Source organism: Lonchura striata, chromosome 8, assembly GCF_050655825.1.
Source record: "Lonchura striata isolate lonStrDom1 chromosome 8, ASM5065582v1, whole genome shotgun sequence".
Taxonomy (NCBI): Eukaryota; Metazoa; Chordata; class Aves; order Passeriformes; family Estrildidae; genus Lonchura; species Lonchura striata.
In genome coordinates this window covers 10,403,557-10,425,903 of record NC_140710.1, presented here as the reverse complement: position 1 = coordinate 10,425,903, position 22,347 = coordinate 10,403,557, and the positions used below count along the sequence as shown (strand labels likewise).

General features: G+C 45.7%; 1 protein-coding gene across 4 annotated transcripts in view; it reads right to left on the bottom strand.

Annotated features, from left to right (window-relative positions):
- The window catches only part of ERI3 (ERI1 exoribonuclease family member 3), a 129,229-nt gene that overhangs the window by 63,888 nt on the left and 42,994 nt on the right, over nucleotides 1-22,347 (bottom strand). For 2 of the 4 annotated variants that reach the window (XM_085586315.1, XM_021528375.4), the window contains exons 6-7: nucleotides 13,887-13,959; nucleotides 613-2,426 (exon numbers count right to left, since the gene is read on the bottom strand). In XM_085586315.1, the coding sequence (XP_085442441.1) occupies nucleotides 2,388-2,426; nucleotides 13,887-13,959 (112 nt within the window). In that variant the 3' untranslated portion in view covers nucleotides 613-2,387. Of the gene's footprint in view, nucleotides 1-612; nucleotides 2,427-13,886; nucleotides 13,960-22,347 lie in introns of those variants that run through there. The other 2 variants (XM_021528341.4, XM_021528361.4) reach the window with 1 other exon arrangement.

Genomic DNA, 22,347 nt, shown 5'->3' with positions numbered 1-22,347 from the left:
CTGGCTGGAGTAGAATGCTTGGTATCTCTTCTCTTGCAAGAGAACCACCAGGCTGTTGGCAGGTTCATGACACTTGGTTTGTGTTTCCAGACAAGGCAGGGCAAAGGAACACGTGGCTCCCACCCACACATCTCTCTGGGCTGCTCCCTCGACAACCTTAAGTGCATCCCCATGGCATGGGACTCCTTAGCACTCCTTTGGGTATTCTGCCCAAAACATACCTCAGCCAGGCCTAGGCACCATTGTGTCTTCCTGAGCCATCTTTTCCCAGACTTGGAAAGCACCCTGCACCTCTCATGTGCTGTGTCAGCAGGAGGGAGCTTTGGGACCTGAATGGCAGCAGGAAAATGCTGCTGGAAAGCAGCTGAGCTCCTGCATAGGAAGGCATTGTGGTGGCTTCACCATTCTGACTACCAGATCAGGATGGCAGAAAGCAACAGAGGCAGCGCCAGGTGAGGCTTGTGGGCCAGCTGCCTTTGCAGGCTGCTGGCTGGAGGAGCTCTCTGAAAGGCACAGTATTTCACTAGTTATTTTGCATGGAGAATTGCCGACCAAAGATATCCCCACTGTGTACTCCAGAGCAATAAAAATAAAAAAAAACCACAAGAAGAATTCTTTAGGCGGGTAATGGGCATTTTATTCCTTTTTATGACACTAAACATAGGCAGCTGGCATAATTACAGCACAATAAAGGCATAATGTGCACCTAGCAGAACAAACTCATACTTTTGATAATTAGGCAGAGCAAACACAGTCTGGTATTCAGTCACATAGCTTTCCTGTCTCCTGGATCTGTCAGAGCCCCTATCCCCACAGCACATCAGCCACATTCTTACAACTGGATTTAGCTGGGCCCCATAGGGAAGGCTGAGCATGGAGCGTGTCACTAGGATTCTCCTGCACCAAGAGGAATGACCATGCAGCTCCACTGCTTAGAGCAGACAGTCTGTGGACAGCTCCTGGGAGGTTGCTGGAAACTGCGTGAGGCAGAGTTACCAGCCGAGGATCAGTCACCTCCTGATTGGCACAGACTGTCCCCAAGGGGAAGGAATGGTGCAGCAGAACCAGCTCCACGGGCAAAACAGACGTTGTACAATGGCAAAGGGAGACCCAAAACACAGGAGAGACTCAGAGCTGTTTCTGATTTGGCAGATCTGCCAAGACAAGTTCCTTCCTACCTGGAAGGGCTGAGCAGAGGTGTGGGGACACACCTTCACTGCAGTGGCCAAATACAGTTGGTGCCAAAAGGCAAGAACAGAATGACATGTCCCAGGGAGGCTGAAAGATCGTCACCTACAGAAAAAAAGGTCCACTCTGGACCTGCTGGAGGCTAGCAATTAGCTATTTGAAAGTTTTGTGCTACCCTTAGTCCCAGTAGACCTGCCTCCTCCAAAATACACTGTCAGGCAAGAAGTGCACTCCTCTGGCAGCTGCAGCATCCACACAGGACAGCTCTTCCCTGAGTGAGCGCAGCCAAGGCAGAGATCCCAAATAATCTCTCAAATATTAACAGCATCACTCAGAGCCAGGCTGACAGAGGTTACCACACTGGCAGAGCACAGAAAACAGGCTTTCCTGAAATTGGCACAAAACCATAAAATATATATCTACAGTTTGTTTAAAAACACATCTGCAGGATGCATGCAGGAGGAGCACTGGCAGAACAGTACACTGACATTTCATCTCCACACCACTCAAACCATTTGGGATGTCAACCAATGCTTGGAGGAGAGACACAGCTCAACTACATTCCATCCTGCATGGCTTAATGGAAGTCATTTGCTTTAAGGTATTTTGAGTGCAGTGTTGAAATGACAGTGTCCTGACTCAAAGAAAGGTGAGGTGGATGGAGCTGATCCATCAGCTGATCTCATGAGTGAGACTTACAATTTCAGCTGTGGATAGGATGTCCAGGAAAGTATGAAAAAACATGATTATGAGCTTTTGCAACACAATATTTAACACAAGGAAGGAAAGATGTATGTTTGTCAGTAAATAAAAGCATCTTGCCCTACCACACCTACTGACACCCAGAAGGGACTGCTGAGAGCTTGATGGGTACTGAGCAAGCTTAGGAATGGCCATTTGCTCAGGAGCTTTGGTACCCTATAAAAAGATGGCAGCAGCACTCATGTCAGAGCACCCAAGGAGCAAATGATCCTGGTCTGTAGGATACAGTGCCTAGGAAACTGGGAAAACCAGCCATTGTGGGATAGACCCTGGTTGGGCTCATGCTTCGGAGTGATGAGAGCTGCCCTCCCCAGCAGGCCACAAAATAAGAGAAGTTTATGCCCAAACAAGGGCAAAAGATGGGTTGTTTTCTAAACAAATGTGGATCATATCTGTAGACTTTTCAGCCAGTTCTTATAAAAGCCACTTTGATAGATTCAATCCTTGAGCTGCAGGCAGAGTTCAAGCACGGAAACCTGCAAGTGAAAGAGCAAAAGCCAGGATGAAGCCAGAAGTGCTATGCCAGCATGGGGGGAGGGTGACAGGAGACTTTTAATCCTAACTCTGAAATCAACTTCCTTAGTAGCCTTAGGGTTCTTAGGGATTTAATTAATTAATTTAATGAGTGTGAAGTACTGCAAGTTATTAATATACAAATTCCACTACTGTATCTCCCATCTCACTGCTCACTATCTCTGGCTGCTTTATACTGATCCCACGAGAAGCCAAAGCCAAGCCCTGGTATGCTTCTGTGCAATGGGGCAGAGGCTGCACACCCACACTTTCCCAGACAAGACACCAGTAGCAAAGTCCCAATCCTTTCAGTAGGACAGTGCATCACACACAACAAAGGGCACCAGGAACATCTCACACCAAAAAAAAAAAAAAAAAGAAAAAAAAAAAAAGAAAAAAAAAGTTCTGTTCTTCCCACTTTCAGGTAGCCAATGGCTACCATAAACTATCCTATTGTTGCTGGTGGCAATGGCAAACAGTCACTCTCCCTTTTGTAGCTATGTTGGCTTGGGAGGAAAATGAGGACCAAAACAGGTAATGTTTTAATCCCCAAGGCTAGAAAATCTGAGAGCTCATCATACCTTCCTGGAGAACTGCAAAAGCCTATTTTCATGCTCCTACATGGAGGTCCTGTCTTTCAAATAAATGCTGAGAAAACCAGTTCTACTCCCAGGCACTAGGCAGCTGTGCTGATACTCAAGTAAAGCTCCAGATGAATGTCTGGGATTCAGGGATGCTCTGTCCCTTGCCTTTCCCATGGGACTCTAGGAAAGGCCATTTTTCACACATTTGTGCCTTCAACTCCCAGCTCCTTCCTCAACCTGCAAACAGCAACCATGGAACAAATGTCTGAGCAGTATGTTTAATCTCAGCAGCAGCAGACAAACACAGCCAGATGAAAACCAGGAAACTCCTCGGTATAGGGGACAGATGTTCAAATCCCCCAGCATGGGGAATGAAGGCACCGTGAGGTGCAGCCGAGCAATACAGCACTCAGCAGGAAGAGCAGCACACAAGGTCTGAGCAGCTGCCTTTCTGCCTTTTGCCTGCAGCTAAACCAATGTGCACAGACAAGGATGCTTTTGGTAAAGTGACGGTGGCAGTGTGCTCAGCAAAACGCTGCTCAGAATTTCACTTAAAAGGCAAATCTTTTGCCCTGGTTAAAAAAAGCTGAAAGGCAACAATTTTTCCTCTCTGCTTTGTCCAGTAGCTGCAGGCTATATGGGGCCAAGGAACATAATAGTGCTCCTCAGTTTCTCTTGAATCAATACCTTCTGACATTACCTGAGAGCTCTCTGTTTCACATGTGGCTACAGGAGGCCCTGGTTCTTACTTGAAGCCCAAAGGCACTGCCAAATAATAAAGTCTGCCTTGGGATCTTTCCAGTTCAAACATCTGGGATTTGGGCAGACAGAATCATGAGGGGAGTGGAGACTGTACATGGCACCCAAGGGAAATACCCCTTCTTTCCCTGCTCACGTACTCTTGAGTTTCAGTGATGTGTCCCAAGGAATGCAGACAGCCCATGTCCCAGTGCAAGGGCAAAGGAAGTTGTATCATAGCACACAGGGCAAACAGGAGGGGAAAAGTGATGACTGACTGTCTGCTTCAAGGCAGGACCAACTCTACCCAAACCATCCCCATCACCTTCTTCTGAACTCACAAGAGCTAGAGGTCCCATATCCCTCCTCTTATCCATGGAGACTGCTTACTTATCTTCCTGCAACAGGAAGAATGTGATCGAGAGCCATACACCACAACCAGTCAGAAATTGAGCACTTTCATTCCTCAAAAATTATTTCTGCTTAGTCTTCTCTAGGCTGAATATCCCAGATCATAGAAGCAGTTAGATTGGAAAAGACCTCTGAGATCATGGAGTCTAACCTATGACCTAACACCACCTTGTCAACCAGACCATGGCACTGACTGCCACATCCAGTCTCTTCTCAAACACCTCCAGTGATGGTGACCCCACCACCTCCTGGGGCAGCCCATTCCAGTATGTGATCACTGTTTCTGTGAAGAAATTCTTCCTAAATGTCCCCACGTGCAGCCAGAGGCTTTGTCCTCTAAATCCTCACTCTTTCTCTGGAGGTCATGTCTTCCAGTTCTCTGACCCTTCTGTTCCTCTCTGGGCTTTTCCACCTGTGGTAGGTCCTCCCCGAATGCAGAATGTGAAACTCTTTTGTTCCAAAGGCTAAGATCAGGCTGCAAAACACCCTGCCTAGGAAAAGAGGTGAACTTTAACATGCACCTAGCACATTTTTAGTATGCATTATCAAAAGACAATGTAGGAGAACCCTTAATGGTAAAGAAGTTAATGTGTGTGTGAGATGCCATGAGAATACATGCAGCATAGCTATGAGAAGGATGGAAGGATGTTCCAGGAAGAGCTTGTTGTTAATAGGACCAAAACACTAAGGCGTCCCCTTTACCCTGGACTAGATCTAAGTAGTTTCCATATAACTTACATGAACCCTCAGGGGATCACGTTTCCTGTCTCTCTGAACAATTTGTACAGACACAAGTTCCACAGAAAATTGCTCCTGTGTTTTGACAATATAATTAAAAAAAAAAAAAAAGCCAAAATCAAAAACCAAAGGAGAGGAAATACAAAATCATTTGATTTAGGCAATAATGGACACTATTTCTGCCCTCCTGAGATGGGCATATATGTTATCATCCAAAACTAGTGAAGCCTCCAGGCTGCATCTAGAGCCCCTCTCAGCTGTAGCAAGACCAGCTCCTGAAACTGCAAGGAATGGAAATGAAATGTGAGGCTGGGATCATTACTTTGAAACTATAAGCTCGTGCCACTGAGCCAAAGCCTGTTATAACGACATGGGTTTGTGTCACCCAGCAGCAGACATCATTCTCCATCTCTGCATGCTCAGTTCTCCTCCTCCCAGGACAGCTGGCAGCACGGTCATCCGCAATGCTCTGCAGAGTCTAGCTACAGAAAGCTCCCAACACCTTGCCCAGCAGGTTAAGTTATAGGACTGAGCTACTGCAGACTGGGGAGTATCCTGCTGACTACTCCATCACATTTGGAAGCTGCTGGCAAAGCACAAAGTGCCACTTGTAGAGGAGTAAATAGCAAAAACCTTGAGTTCCCTTCTCTGGTAAAGAGAGCCCAGAGGGAGGTCTTGTTTCTTAAAGCCTCCAGTGTTTAAAAGTCATTGAATTTGTACCTCTGCTGTCACAGAAGATACTTCTACTCTGTGTTTCCCGTCACCAGCTTAGGCAGCAACTCTGAGGAAGGGAGACAGCCTTGCCTGGCAGTGAGTCCCAGGCTGAAAACGTCAGGGGCAGAGCCCTGAGCAACAACTACTGTCCATGTAGCCCACATGCCATGTCTGTACTTTGTTTTATGTGAAAGAGGATGTCAAAATCAATCCTGATGATTACTCTGTACTATGTGAGCACTCTACCTTAGTATGTATTGCACAACTCCTTGGTCAATTTGGTTACAACTTGTAAGGAAACTGAGACATCAACCCATGCTGTATATTCTTCTAATGAATCCAGGAAGACAAAAGGGAGAAGATTGCCAAGAACTTCCAGAATGCCCTGCCTATTGGTTTGCCTTGGAAGTACATTTTTACTCAGCACTCCTTATTAAGTAAGAAAGGAAGTTGCACTGCAAAAGGATGGAAAGGGCTGCTCCTTTAAGGCCTCTCCTGGATGCCCTTTACCATTGAGATGACTATCCTCAACTCCCTCCTCATCTCCCTCCCTTTGATTTAAGAGTTCCTCTCCTGGCCCTGACAGTAAGGTATTTCTGTCCCACAGATTATAACTCACTCTGGGCTATTATTCAACTCCCAAGCCCTGGCCCTGCTGCATTTAGTCCAAACATAATATCCTTCATGCATATATTATCTGTCTCCCTATTATCTGGAATCATTTCGGAATTAAATTTCAGTCCCGCAATATTGGCTTGAAGAGCGGCTCGCTTTATGGGCTAGTCAAAGGTTAGAATACCAATCAAAATAACACTGCCGATGCAGAGAGACATTTTAATATTCCAAAACCCGGTAATTGTAAAAGGACATAATATTTTTTCCCTGATTACCCCAAAGGCAACACATGTTAACAAGGCAAGGGAGAGAGTGAAAGAAATTTCAGAGTTCAGACAGCTGCATGACAGATTTAAAGGAGAAGTCGTGGATGGCTGCTGTGCTCCATCTGACCGTGCCAGAGGTGCCGTGCTGCCCAGGATGCTTCCCCCTCCATTCCCAGCCTTGTGTTGTTCGTGCTGTCTGTGCTCCTCCAGCCAGGAACCCTCGAGAGTGCTCTCACTGCAAGGGAACAGAGCGGCCAGAGCTGTGCAGGAGGGACAGGCAAAGATCATCACAGTAGAAGAAACAGCCATGATCAGCTGGCTTGACCTGGACATGCCACAGCACTGCCCCAAATTCCTGTCTGAACCACAGCTGACATTTTTAGGAAAAAAGCTTTCCCTTCTGAGCTGGATTATCCATCATAGCCCTCGGTAAGTTGTTCCAATGGTTAATTACCCCACACTGTAAAGAGCTGCACCTGAATTACCTTGCTTTGGCTTCCAGGAACTGGAACTGCTTATGCTTTTGTCTGCTTCCATGAAGGAACCTCTTGTCACATCTTGGCTCTCTCTTTAGATATTTGGCAACTACAGCCCTTACCCTTCTCTGGTACCCTAAACGGCTCCCAGGGTTGTTACTGGATGGTGAATGCTCCTCTGGTCTTGCACTTCTCATCCAGTCTTCAAGTTTCCAGAATTTTTTCTGATGCAGATGGGATCCAACATCCCATATTGGTCAAACCAAACCCAGAGAAAGAAAGGATCCAGCCCCTTTGCTCCTCCTCACCATTGCCTGTTTATAAATCCAACAGCAGCCACCTTCTAGATACAGTATCTGCACATGTTATTGAAAATGATTTTTATGTTTTCTTTCAGGGCATTGACAGAAGTGTTAAATACAAGAGGTCTGAGAAATAGATCCCTGTGGGACCCCACTAGGAAGACATGCACTCCATGATGATTATCCATTTACAATTAAATGCTAGGAGCTGTCAGTTTGCTCTTTCTTAATCAATGTAATGTGTGCCATGTTGATTTTGTATCACTCTTGTTTCTTAATCAAAATGTCATAAGGTACCAAGTCAAATGCCTTCCAGAAGTATATTACATTGACATGGTTACCTTTATCAACCAAACATGTATTCTCATAAAAAAAATATCAAGTTAGTTTGAAAAAGATCTAGTTTCCATAAATCCACATTGATTGGCATTATATTACCCTCTTTTCATTCTTTATTAATCAACGATGATATCTGGCTTTTCATTACTTTGCCCAGAATTAATGTCAAGATGATAGGGCTATAATTACTTCATCGGTCATCCCATTTGCCCTTCTAAATTACTGGTACAACATTAGCTTTCTTCCAGTCCTCTAGAACTTCCCACATGTTCAAAGACTTATTAATAGTCCAGGGCATCTCAGCCAGCTCTTTAAAACTCCTGTAAAGCAGCTATGCAAAATGCCAGCCAATTCACCACTTGACTTCTATCAGAAAATTGTGTTGTAACAGCAAACCTCTTGCTCAGCAATATGGCAACCTCTGCCTTTCTGTAAATACAGAGCAAAGTATTTATTAAACACAGTCATTTTGCTGTTATAAGCCATTCCTTCCATTTCCTTCCAACTATGAACCAATGCCATTTCACAGACACTTTCCTTTCCTCATCTCCTTGAAAGAGATACTCTTATTTCCCTAGCCCTGGAGTCACACTTCTCCTTGTGTTTCCTTTCACATTTCTGCCCTCTGAGACTTTCCAAAGCCAAGAGCTTCACCCATGGGGTGAGGAACCAAGAAAGCCCTGGTCCCACTGAAGGAAGGTTTGACAGGATCTCAAAACAGGCACCCATGCTGCAAACCAGCAAAGCCCTGGCACAGTTAGGAGACAACATTTTTTCATGTGCTTTATGCTCTGGCCATGAAACACTTTGCCTGAGGAGTCCTCCTCTGGCATTTCTAATCTTACTAGGAATTTTATATTCCCTGCAGCCAGTAACTCAATAAACAAGAAATTGATAACAATCACTCTAAGTCCTCAAAAAGTTAGACCTCACAAAAACAACTTCCAAATATATGGGTTAACACATAAACTATTTCTCACCCATTTTAACGATCTTCATCTAAAGCACTCAAGACACTTCAGCACTAAGTGCCTGAGAAGTACTCACAGCCCTGCTTCCCACTCCAAAGGCAGAAAGAATTGTTAATTCAGAGGAGAGACAGAAAGCTGTTAGCAAATCTTTGTTTGTTTAAGATGTGTTTATTTCTAGTAGCCAAATATTAACAAAAACATCCTATTACATGCTTCCTCTGACAGATTTCACAATGCAAGTAGGTGACCTTAAAACATTTGTGGATGTGTATTAACAGTTTGTTTCCAAACAGGAATATCTACAGATCAGTAAAGGCTGACCCTGGAAAAGGCCAGGTCTGTGCACAGCCACAGCACCCCAGCATGGTCACGTCGTGTTCCCCAAGGCTCTGTCAAGCCTGTTTCATGTCCAGAGAGGGAAAGTTGCATTCCTTCACACACGTCATTCAATTCTTGCCTTTCATAAAAACTTCCCTGAATTTCAGGAGGATGTCAAACAAAAGACCAGTTTTCTCTCACTCCTAAAGCAGCCACTATTACTGTATCTAAAGACATGCTGCAGCCTCTGAACAGAAATCAAAGATGGTCAAAGATGCCAGGATAGCTGTGCAGAGAAAGGGACAGCTCTGTGATGGGTATGAAGATATTGTCTTCTTTAAAACTAAATAAATTAAATATAATTTGAGAAACAAGGAATAAAACAAACCCTTAGTGGATACATAAAAATCTCCTCTTATCTTTTAAGTACAAAACATACAGAGAATAAATGGAAGACCAGGAAGGATAGTGCACACATGTTAAGAATTCCACAAGTCACAAGCTCTAGACTCACAGAGCCCACAAGTGCCTTTGTGCAAGCCCCCCAACAAATTTTGCTGTGCTAGAAAAGACAATTGAGCAAGAATATGACTGAGGTCTCAAATCAAGAGTAACACCATGAAGAACTAGAAACGTGTTCTTTCACACAATGCAAGGCCTAGGTCACAGAAAATAATCTGACAATAGGTTTAAAAGAAACAAAGGGACCTGCATCTTCACAGAATGTATGAGTAAACAGAGTATAATTGATGCATAATTAAATAGCAAAAGTCATTGCCATAGGATGCTGTAGAAACTGAAAGCATGAGCAGACTCACAAAAGGGAACACAAGTTTCTGGTAGATAGACATGGTAAAAACAGTGGGTGCTAGATAGAGTGGTCCTGGAATAGCTCTCAGTTCTTGAGGAGACAATTGCTGGGAATCAGACAAAGCTTTTCCCTGTTACGCCTGCAAGCATCAGCTACTGGCCTCTGGCATAAAGATAATCTGGGTTACATATTTAGTCTGGGTTACATATTTTGATACCCTAATCATCTTTCTAACATTCTTCTTGCACAAGCTCATTGTAAGAAAATCTATCTTCACCCCTCTTCTTCTACCTCCTCCCTCCTTTAAGCCGTTCTCCCTTCAGTGATATGCTCTCAGCCCAGTGGTGCTGACAACTCCTACTGCCTGCTGGGTTTCCCATTCCCAGGTTCTTCGACACCTTGTGATTGTGGGCACTGTGTCCTCAGCCTAACATAGCACTGGTTCTAGCCCCAGGGCTGAGGATTCATCACAGGATCAACCATGCTGCTAACTCTAGTGGGACCTGGAAAACAAACCACAGAGGTTCCTGAAAGAGCAGAGGAAGCACAAGTGAGAGCTGATCCTTGTGTTAGAATAAGCAGTAATGGGTTTACCAGGGTACCTGAGGATACTCTTGGGGCAGCAGCTTGGTTGTAGCTTGCTAGCTGCAGCAGCTTACCTTTTTGCATAAATCTTGACCCATGGTCTCCTGCTTTCTGCACACATAACTCCACTGGTGCCCCTCTCTCCTGACATGAAGCCCTCTCTGTTATTCCCACCCTGAGCATCCAGCTACAGTGATGTAGCTCAGGTTCTGCACCTCCCCTAACCCATGGGGCCTCTGCAGATCAACATGACAGGTCCCTAAGGAGAACTGGCAGATGGGATGGTGGCTCTTTATTGAGATGGTTTAGGGGGATATCTGAAATGTTGCAGCATTCAAATAAAGCCTCCTCTGCTTTCTGCTCCCCTCCCACAAGGCTGAACTAATCAAAGTGAAGAACATGATAAACTCTCTGCCCCAAGTCAGCTCTACACTGACAGTTCACTAGAGATACAAGATCGCTCAGTGACATTAAAAATGTCAGCAAACACCAACCAGGCTTGACAGAAGGGATGCATTAGCAGGCTGGCGGGGCACAGGGCAATGTAAAACTTCAGCAAATATGGTCAAGTGCACAGGCAGATTTTCTCCCCCCATCTCCTCCACAGAAGGCTTTTTAACAGATCCCAAGACATTGTGGCCACCACTGCAGCAGTCAGGTGTGGAGCTCACCACCACCTGAATGGCCAGATCAATCCAACAGGGTTTGCCTGAGGCAAAGCAGTAGTGACAATTACTGGGGGCAATTCCTGTCTCCAGCTTGCCCAAAAGGCAGGTCTTGGAAATTGTGAAAGCTGCCTGCAGGCACGAAGTTCTCACTTCAACTGTTCCTGAAACACAGCAGTGAAAAGGGACGTTTATTAGCAAATGAACTCTGAGAAAGACTCACCACTGCAGGAAGATCTGCTGAGCTCTGGAGCATCCCACTCTCTGGCAGAGGGAGTCCAGACAAGGACTGTTTTTTTAAAATGATACAAAACAGAGACAAAGAGGACCTGAAGCTTTGTGTGCCTTGGCAGAGGAATCTGGAACGTAGTTTTGTTGCTACTGCAGTACACATACCTACAGAAACTTGTCTGTGTGTAATCCTACTTCAGCATTGCCTGGTAGTTGCAACAGGAGCTCCGTAGTTCAAACAGGTCCCCTTGTCATCACTGCTCATAAGCAAAGACTCAAAGAAGATACAGCAGGTGCAAGTGGGGCCATCCTTCAGGAAACTGATCCCTGTCATATGTGCCTGTATTCTTGAGATCTGAAACATTTAAATCTCTGCATTATCCATGACCTAGAAATCATCGGTTTCACACTGCAAGCCCCACCCACCCTCCAACACCTTCACTTACTTCATGGATCAGGTCAGAGGCAGATTCAGCCTAGGAGGTATTTCTAAGTCAGAAATGTGCCAGAGGGAGGGGGAAAAGGGCCACCTGAGCTATGCAGGGACCAATGGAGGGCTAGTTACCTGTCCACTTGGAGCTCATTCAATAGAGACTGAGTCTCTACTGAGTCCATCTGCTTTGACAGAATTAGTTATCTAGGCAGGAAATTCTCTCTTGTGAAAACACACAGAGAGTTAACTCCACAAGCACCTGAAAGCAGCGCATGGCATAGAAAGATCACCACCCCAGGGTAAGAGCAAGTCCTAGGAGAAGCAGCTCTTAGCCACAAGACAGGAGAGGCCCCGGCTCTTCTCTGCAACATGAGTCACTTCCCAGAGGGACCCCGGGTCCCTGGAACCATTCTGTGTTCAGAGGGTGTCAGGTATTACAGTGTCAGAAAAACTTCATTGTTTTTAAAGGACTAGACAGGCTGGAAGAAGATAAACATTTCTCTCTCACATTCCTCTTCCTGCACAATCTGAAGGAGGTTGAAGCTTTACTTTCCAAGTAACACATCTGCAGAGGAGGACAACCCAACCCATGTGCCCCCATCCTACATGCTCAGCATGTGACCCTTTAAGGGACCTGGATAGGGGAACATTTTACTGTAACAACTTCCCTCCTGCCCCTGCCTTTAGCTCTGTGCTTGGGGCTTCATGGATGCTTAGCAGCCCTCAGCTTAGTATCACAGTATCTGCTGACATGCAATACATGAATGCTCATCTTGAAGAACAGACATTTGCCTGGACATCTACATAATAACGAGTCCCAGCTCTTAACACACTAAATCCAGAAGCCTTGAACTATGGGAAAGTGCCATAAGTCTTTCATCCTGAGGCCCAGAGGAGGAGCATGGCTGGATCAACCTGCTTCTTAGCAAACATCACAGTACACAGGGATTTTTTTTTTTTTTTTTTTTTTTTTTTTTTTTTAGTATTATTATTCTGCAGCCATCAACCTGCTGGTTATATAGCTGCTATCCATTCACCGGAAGTTTAGTGAACTTCAAATGGCGATCATTAATGGTCACTGAACTGCAGAATGCCCCAATGTGCTTTCAGATTTCATTTACCAAGGACCAGCAATCAGCCAAAAGATTTGCTCTGACAGCAGGGAAATACAAGACCCTTTGACAAGTTCAGCCAGGAATGTGCTGCCAGCATCCCTTGTTAAGTTCATGTTCTACCCTATTTGATGGAACAGATCATGCAAATTGTCCTTCTGCGGCTGCTCAGCCTGTCACTCACACTTCCATTTAAAACAATAAATAAATAAAAGAACAAAAGAAAAGCCCGCAAGAACAATGAGCTGTTTATAAGAAAATCCTCTTACTGAGACCCTTAATTACCAGGAAAAGGCATAGAAACCCAAATAAAGCACTAAATTGGATGGGGGAAGGGAATCTTACTCATATAAAGGTTTAACCAGGAGGGCTACCCCAATTTCTCTTGTGCACAGACCACAGCCTCCTCCCTCACCCTGCTCCTGCTTGTAATCACACTTGTTCTTTTCTTCCCATTTTGGTTTGTGACTTATGGCATCACCATGTTTTTCTGTGCAGATGAAGCAGCTGTGCCAGGAGTCCTTGTGGATGCAGAGCATGCTGCTCCTAAACCACCCAGTGAAAGTGTGCAGCAAAAGACAAGGCACCAGACAGTGCTCAGTCCAAGGCATTTTGCTTAACAAAGTGATCACTGATCTCCTAGGTGGATGTGCTGCTGAGACCGCTTCCCCTTCCCCACACCACAAAGAGAAATGATGATTTTTATATTGGAGTATTTCCACATTTATTAACTGGAATCTCATCTGACTGGAACCATGCTCCTAGGAGCCTTATATGGCTGCAAAACAAAATAAAGTCAGCAATACTGGCAACAACACAACCTTCACTGAAAAGGGGTCTCACAGTGTCCCAATATTATGCAGATATTGCGCTGTGCCTGCCACAATGGGATTCTCCCCAGCTGCAGAACACATCCCATCAAGTACAGTAAGACTCTATTAGAGGAGATACAATAGGGAGCTGGAGGACTCGCTCTGCCCAGCTTCTGAGAAAATAACTCATTTCAATGCAAAACAGCAGTAGTTATTTGACACCTCCTTAAAGAGGAAAAGTGAAGGACAAGGGGAGGAGGGAGACAGGGAGATAGGGACCATTGCAGTTTGCACAGAAGTACCTTTTTCAGATTAATCCACTGTTTGAAGTAATCAGCAACCGGCAGCCCTAAATACTGGCATTGTCCTGGTAACCTGTAAGACAGAAAGAGCAAGTTTGATTCAATCAGTGCCTTGACAACACAAACTCTGTTTTCTTAAGTGCATTTTGTTCAGAGATGGAAAAGACTCTCAAGTCTGCTGTAACATCATACTGCACATCAGAAACACTATAGCTCTTCGCAAAAAAATCTCATGAGAATACAGCTTGGCTTAAGACTTACGTACATCCAGGCACAACCAGGCTGCTGAAACCTTTTAGACTAAACATTTTGAACAGTTGTGTACAGCTCTTCTCCACACTGGCTAACACACAAACGACTGGAGTACCCAGGCTCTCCTTGGCTAAGTAAACTCATCACAAATCCCTGCAAAACCATCCTGCTCTGCCAGCAGATTACAGGGCAGACAGAAGGACTGACAATTCACCTGTCATGCTCTGGTGCTTCTCCATTTGGTCTTTTTGGTTAAAGCATCAAAAGAGATATGAAGGAGGGAAGGAGGTACCAAAGCATTAATTTTTTGGACAGCAATGCTGCAGGGCTAAGAAAGCAGAGGCTGTTTTCCAAGCAGGTGCTTGGAAGAAGAGAGCAGACACAACTCTTAAGATACAAGGTGGTGCACACTGTCTCACTAGGGATGTGAGTACAGCAGCCAGAGCTGTAAGCACACATATTGATTCTCTCCCTTCCTACAGCAAGCCGATGGAATAGGGCTCAAAACAAAACAGCACCAGTAAGAGAAGTGGATTGCCTGAAGGGACAGCAGCACCTCAGGAAAGCTGCTTCTCCCACACTGTGCCGATCTCAGCGTGTTTGCAGGGCAGCGAGGACGTGCCCCTCAGCTGGGGAACGCTGAGTCGCAAACCGTGTGGCTCCAGCCAAGCCTGTGCAGGGACATGAGTTATGTGAGTATTCCCTGGCCACTTTGATCTGATCAAGAGTAATTGATGGATCTTGTTCATTCACATACTGCTGAGCATGCCTGGGGCACTGGTCACAGGATCTTTAAGTGAAGCAAAGGAACATCCCAAATAAATATGTCAACTAAATAAATGACTAAATTAGTGCTGTTTGTGCATGTTAAAAGTCACAACCCCAGAAATCAGCTTTTGCAAACAGAGAGGGTGGGGAATCTCCCAACTTCCTCAGGCACATGGGGGTTGTAGGAGGAGATTGTGGGGAGGAGGAGGAGCTAGAAGTGCCAGCATCAGCTGCTCAAACATCTGAACACAGACCACCTCATTAATATCTAGAGAAAGTAACGTCCAGGGCAAAGTCTTCTCCTGCTCTCCAAGGAGGAAGGAGTGAATAATCCAGACTAGCCTTCAGACTCAAGACTCAAATACAGGAGTAACAAGCTCTGGTGAGAAGTGGATACAAGGTAAACACCCCAAGGTGCACCATCAGTATCCCAGGCAGTACCTGAATGGTCAGCCCAGCTCCACACCCTTTGGTGAACAGGGAAGCATCTCTCCGGACATCTCCCCAAGTAAGGAGATGAAGGAGCAACATGGATAATGCACTTGCAGATAAGGGGAGACCCAGGATAGTGCAGTACCAGAGCAGTCTGGTCTTGGTGATTCCTCCATTTCTACACAAAGAAAAGGAAGGAAGCTGGGAAATATATCCAGAAGAATCTCCTGGGAATGCACTGCCAACAGAGCCAGCGCACACACCCACCTGTGTGCTATCTTTGCTCTGCTTAGGCTAAGACAGTAATAGATTTCCTATGCCAAAGTCAAATGCCTGGTCCTGAGATATACATGTGATGATTTAGGAACAATTATTTAAGTCACACAAACACATTTGAATAAGAATGTCCAGAGGAATCTCCTTGAAAGCAGGAAGACTGTCAAAAGAAGGAGCTAGCAAGGAGCAGGGCCATGGTGATTTGCAGGGCAAGTAGTGCAAGTTGACAGCACAGTCCCTCCCTGGGCACAGCTCATCTGATACCACTGCCCTAAAATAAAGCATCTGGAGTCACTCTTCACACTTGCACACTGCCACACGAACAGCAGCCTGGCTCATGCACTTTACAGCCATAACACAGATGTCCATGACATTCCTCAGTTGAAGAGACCCAACCAGCCCCAAGTAGCATGCTGAGAAAGCTCTTTCTCCAGGAAAGCTGCTTTTTGCTGGTGCCCAAATCAAGAAAGATCACAAAAAAGGGAACCATCTAAAACAAACAACTGATCCACATATAGGCACTTTATTAGATCAACCTCTTTCAGTCTGCTCCCATTTAGCTAGAGAAGATGCCAACAGAAGTTAGAAAAAGGTATGTTACAAAAAATTAGTTTCTCCTCCAAACCCAAGAGGCTTGCATTAATGCAGGTCTCAGCCTAGCTCCAGTTAGAAGAAAATATATCCATTTACCTAACTTCTGGATAGGGCCCAGAAGTGAGAGAAGCATTGTTCTTGTTAGCCACAGGAATTGACAGCAAACCACCCACTGCAATGAATGACATCTAAAGCACTGCCATCCCTGTGGGACCAAAAGGCCCAGCAAACTGGACAGTCTGGTTCTATTTTCACCCTGAGACTGATGGCAGTGTGCCCTGGGCGCTGGACAGTGGGTCTTTAATTGGAGAAAATAAATGCTCCAAATAAATATGTCAACTAAATAAATGACACATTTTTGCAAACAAGTAACAACACCAGAAACTGCCTGCAAAGCTGTGTGACCTCAGGACATTCCCCCTCCCCCTCCAAGCTTGTGCTCCCCTCATTTCTTGTCAACAGCAGAGGGGCTTCAAGTTTTTCAAGCACCAGGAGACCAACACTCACGTTATAACCAGGGTGAGCTGTCAGCAGTACAGACCAAAACATAAGTCTATCCCCAAGCTGAAAGATGCAGTCCTGGTGGCCCCAGGCCACTGGGGTCACAGCCACTGAGCAAGGATTAGCAAAAGATTGCTATACGGGTCCGGTCTAGTCAGAATATACAGCACTCCTGGCACAGGGAACCAGGGGCTTTCCCTGCACAGGAACAAGGTTTCCCCATAGCTACAGGAAGGAAAATATCCTTGCAAAATCCTTTCCCCAGCTCCAAGACTGCCACCTGCAGTGTTCCCCCCCACTCTTCAGCCTGGTGACCAGGCAGGAGTTTCTCCATCATCTTTTCCAGGTTGGACTGAATAAGGCACAGCTGTGGCTGTCCTGGAGATCAGAAATACCATGGGCTGTAAGGAAGTATGTCTCTTTATCAGAGCCACAACTCACTTGATCATTCAGTTATTTGAAAAATAAGCTTTTATGCTCAGTACAGCTTCTTGCTCTTGCCAGAGCCAAACTTGCTCACTGAGGGCAGCTTTGCTTTAGCAGAGAGCTCAGGATTTGGCCCTCCCTCAGGTAAGGGAGAAATGATGGCATATTTTGCTGCATTCAACATCCCATGATCCTTCCATTTTTTGAATGTGGTCTAACTGGCTTCCCAAACACTGAAGCTCTCACCCCTTGGGAAGAAAGCTGGCTTTCAAAAACCATCCCATCAGTCTAACTGCATTCAATATAGAGAAACTTGAAAATGGTTGTGGGATTTTCCAGCTTCCAATGCAGCTCTGGTGCTCTGTCCTCTCAGAAGCAGACATGGGAGTGCATAACTACTGCCTGTTCCCAAAATGCAGATCACCTTTGCTCAGAAGAGCAAGTGACATCAGGTAGCACACTCTCCTCCACTAGCAAAGCACATCTAAGTCCTTAGGCCAGGGTCAGCAGTGGCAACTCTGCACCATTTTCAGAGGCCTTTCACCACCCCAGGCTCAGACTTCCACACAGCCCTGCTTCACCATCCTGCAGGGTAAATGGAGCCTGGAGATGAACAGGATGCAAATAGGAGGTGAGGTGACATGGCTGCATTTCTGCTACTGAAGCCAGCTCTCTCCACGGCAGCAAGAAGCACACAGCTCGGTGGTGATAAACGGCCTTGCTTTAGTTATCACTTTCCTTAAGTTAAGGAGAGCAGCCTAGTGATGGATGGGCTGGAATTCGGTTATCAGGGAAGGCTGTCAGCCAGAGTTGCCTATCTCCACACACATTTAGCAGGGCGTCATTATGCGATGGCATGGAGTTAAAATATGACCAAGGGTACTGAAAGAAAAAGAACAAGATTAAAAAAAAAAAAAAAAAAGGCAAATTGAGCAACAATAAAGGAGCATGAGGCAAGAATGTTATCATACCAGTGACACCTTTTATCTCAGTCTGGTTAGCTAAAGCAGGGCACAAATTGGTCCTTCCTCCACTATTGTATCCTCTTGTACAAACAGAGGCAGATAAAATGTGTCACCAGTGCGATAGCATATCAATTTAACCCTAATTATCTAGAGGGTCAAATGAAGAAATAGGGGTTTCTCGTTTCAACAGGTCCCTCCATCTCTGCTCAGAGCCAACACATTAATATGGAAGGGGGAGGGGCAGCCATAATTGATTTCCGTCACTCAGGTGGTTCTAGTGTATAAAAAATTAATGCTTGATTCTCCCAACTAATCAGAGCTGGTTAACGTCCATCTGCTTCTGGGTTCAGGATGTCAGGAGACAAAGAAATTGGGCCACTTGCTACACACAGGGCATTGATATCGAGGCAGTTAAAAGTTCCTCTATGGAAAGATAAAGGGACATTAAATCTTGGGGTTTATAGACCTGATCTTAACCTTCCAAAAAAATCCATTCCCTGGAGACCTTGCATTGTAAGAGATGCAGAACATTTTAATTGTGTCCTGACCAACACTTGTGCATTGGGCTGCAAAGGAGAGCACTGGCAGGCTCCTGCCATAGAAATCCTTCACTGATGAAGGAAGCTGCTTGGATGCTGAAGTGCAAAACAGCACCATGGTGAAAGAGAGGAGCTGTCAAACCACCTCAGCTGGGCCCCTTCGTTCAAAGCCATGCTGGTCAACACTCTGGACCACACAGCTCAGAGGTACTCTTCTGTTTTATTGTTGCATGTCTGCCCAGCCAAGAGGAAAGCTTAGGTGTCCTCTCCCAACAGCACAAGCTAGCAAGGGAATAACATCATACGCTAAGGCACCTGAACTGATTTAGCACAGAAATGGCACTGCAACAGGCAAAGTGGCACCTGTCTGCACTTAACCTGCACTAACATGAGATGGGCCAAGCTAGGAATTCAAAGCAGTTTAGGTAGACCCATACCCTTCCCATGCAGAGTGCCAAACAAGGAGGCCTCTGTCAGGGTGATGTCACAACACCCACACACAGTAAGGTGGGCCACGCACAAAAGAACAGCCCAAGCCACACCACAGCCTACAAAAATTGAAGCATGCTGACATACACCTCCATAAAAATCCCCAAACCCCAACTCCCTCATCCCAGTAATTCATGTTAGACTGGGGCAACTTTCCTGTATATCCAAAAGCTTTGGCAGGGAGGTGTCTCCTCCTCAGTCCTAGAGTCACTTTGCCACTAATGCAAACATGCTTCTGTCCAAAACCCTGTACAAACCCTATGCCAGACCTCTGGCTCTCCACTCACAACTTCTCAGCCCCACCAGCCAAGAGGCCAGAGGAGCCCACCTGCTCTTGCTTTCCACCAGACAAGCCCTCACCAAGCACACACAGTGCCATCCCCCTCTGCCCCCATCAGTGCCGGACAAACCACACCTGCACGGCTGTTCATAAAATTCACAAACAGTAGCTGTGGAAAGACAGTACATCTGGAGAGGGTCTGAAAAGCCCTGGGCTTTCACAGAAACCCTGAGACAGGTCCCATCTCCCTCCCTCTTTGCCTTCCTTCCACCCTCTCAGTTCTCTCAACCACCCCCAGACTTGTCACAGTGCAACAAGCCTATGAGCCACACATCAGCTTTAAATATCAGCATGCAAGAAGCAGGGACATGAGAGCAGGGAAGTGGGAACAGACAGAGCAAGCCTCCATCGCCTGTCAGGTAACACTAATGAATTTCAACACCAGCAGCCATTGCCTCAGACGGGCTGGTGAGAGGAGACAGAGTTACAGCGAGAAGCCTTTGCAGGAGCAGCCTGCCTTTTTTCAAAGCCCCCTCTGTTAATAAATGTCATTGTTGAGCAGGCTGCAGCAGTCCTCAAGCCAGGATGGCGTGGGCTGGGGGGAAGACAGGCAACTGACAGCACTCAGGATGCCTGGGCAGCAAAGCCTTTTCTTCTACTGCTTCCCCAGACAAGAGCCAGGAAAAGGAAGAAGACGGGTCATTGGCATAAAGCTGTCTTCCATTAAGGCCCCAGTACCCAAATAACAAACCTCCACAAGGAGCCACAAGTGCAACCCCAACATCCTCCAGTCCTGTTCACTGGGATGGATGGAGGCTCTACAGCAACCAGTCCTGGAATGGGCAGAGGGGTGCAGAGACATCCAGTCACACTGCCTGCACTCCTGACAGCAGCAAAGGGTTACAGAGCAGTCAGTCCCTTTGCTAACACAAATGCAGTCCCGAGGCAGCACAGGGAGAAGCATCCAGCACAGGGCACTGTATGGCAACCGCACCGATGCACAACATGAAGGTCAATGCAAGTCTTCTTTACAAATGTCAACCTGTCATCTCTGGATATTAATGAGGGCTGACCAGCAGCTAAAATGCATCCATGCTCCATTAGTAATAAGAGAGACACAATGCAGGAGAAGAGCACACACCACAGCACATGGAGGCACCAGTGGGTCTGCAGGGCCTGAGGAGGTGTGGTGATGCACAACATAACTTAGGCCACTCCAGATGCCCAGGAAGGAAAGCAATTGCCACACAAACCCCTTCACTGGAGTGTGCGTTATCTTTTCCCATCAACCTTTAATTGGATTAGTGTAATGAGGCCAAAAACACAGGCTAAGCAGCAAGACTAATACCTGGCACTTCCAGATCTTTTCATTTTCTGTGATGCCAATTCTGGACAGACTCGAATTTTCCCTCTACCAGACAAATTCCTGCCTAGGAAGCCTAAAAGGCAAACTGCAAGCCTTAACAATTGAGACTCATAGCAGCATTAGTTGAAATATCAGAACACCTATCATATGCTAACAGTGTGATCCCTATTCTCTAAATTTTTGCTGGGTACTAAGAAATTTGAGAGAACCTCAAGAACCTTGCTTTCCAGACCACTAGCCGGTGAATGGAAAAGGGTGTTAGCCTTTTGCAGCCAGACAGCCAGAGCATGTATACACTAGGGACATAATTCTGCCACAAAAAGAACATAGGGCAAGTGGCTCATTGTGACTCGCTCGTCCTGCAAAGCACTGTGTGCCTTCCACTGCCATCAACCTTAATGAAACATGAAGGCATTTAACACCAAGCGAGATCTGGCCCTTTTATGGGTATCTGTCTGTGCATCAGCGAGATGCTGGCAGAGATGCTATCTCAACATTAAAAGCAAGGCTGTAACACAGCAGGTATTCAGCCTCCAACAGAAGATGTTCATCAACAATTGCACACACATGATGCTACAATAAATCTATGTGCTACTTCTTAACAGCTTCTCTTAAAAAGATTCATAGCTCTATTTACTGGGCCTGATTCTGCTGCTAGGCATGTGGGAGTAAATCTAGAGTAACTCTACCTGGAGTATGTAAACAGCCAGGGATGGTAGGATCAGAACTGAGCTTCTCGATTTTTAAATATGTACTTAATTACCATGCAGGAAACCAGAGCTTGCTGGCTCCATGGTTCAGCTGAGATTAGAAGTGCAGCAGGTGGAAGATTTGTACTACTCCAGATTGGTGGAGGGGTAGAGCAAATGCTCTCATCATCCCTTCCAGACACGGAGAACAACTAGGTGCACTTCCCTTTGACATCAGACATGAATGAAACTGCTCCCAAGAAAAGAGAAAATGCAAAGTCTCCAAGGCTGAGGTTGCCTCCCCAGCCTTGGGAACCTGACCCTATGAAAACCCCTACAAACACATTTTTACACATAACCTTGGTGTGAGAGTCTGTCTGCTTAATAAACATGACATTATACAGCATCTTATGAAGAGAAGTATACAAAATTGCATACTGTGTTCTCAGTGAAAGTCATGCATCACGAACACAGGCTGCAGCAGGTAAATGTCCAATTTGTCATCAGGAAAAACTCTTCAATATGCAGGTAATAAAGCTCTGGAACAGATTGGTGGAAAAATCTCCTCCCCTGGAGACATTCAAACTCATATGGAGAAGACCCAGAACAACCCAATCTGAGTTTAAAGTTAGCTCTACTTTGAACAGGTGGTTGGATTAGAAATCTCTATTTAAATTATTCTGTGAATCATGCTCCAGCAGATCCTGATTACACATAGCATGTGTCCTATCTCTGACTATACAGTCTCTTAATAAACCTTTCATACAGACACTAATGTAGTAATCATCTGGTTCTCTGCATACAAGCTGCTTTAAGAGGGAGCATTCAGACTCCTGCTGCAGAATACTGTAATTATGCACTGAGTAAGGGAATATATCTGATCA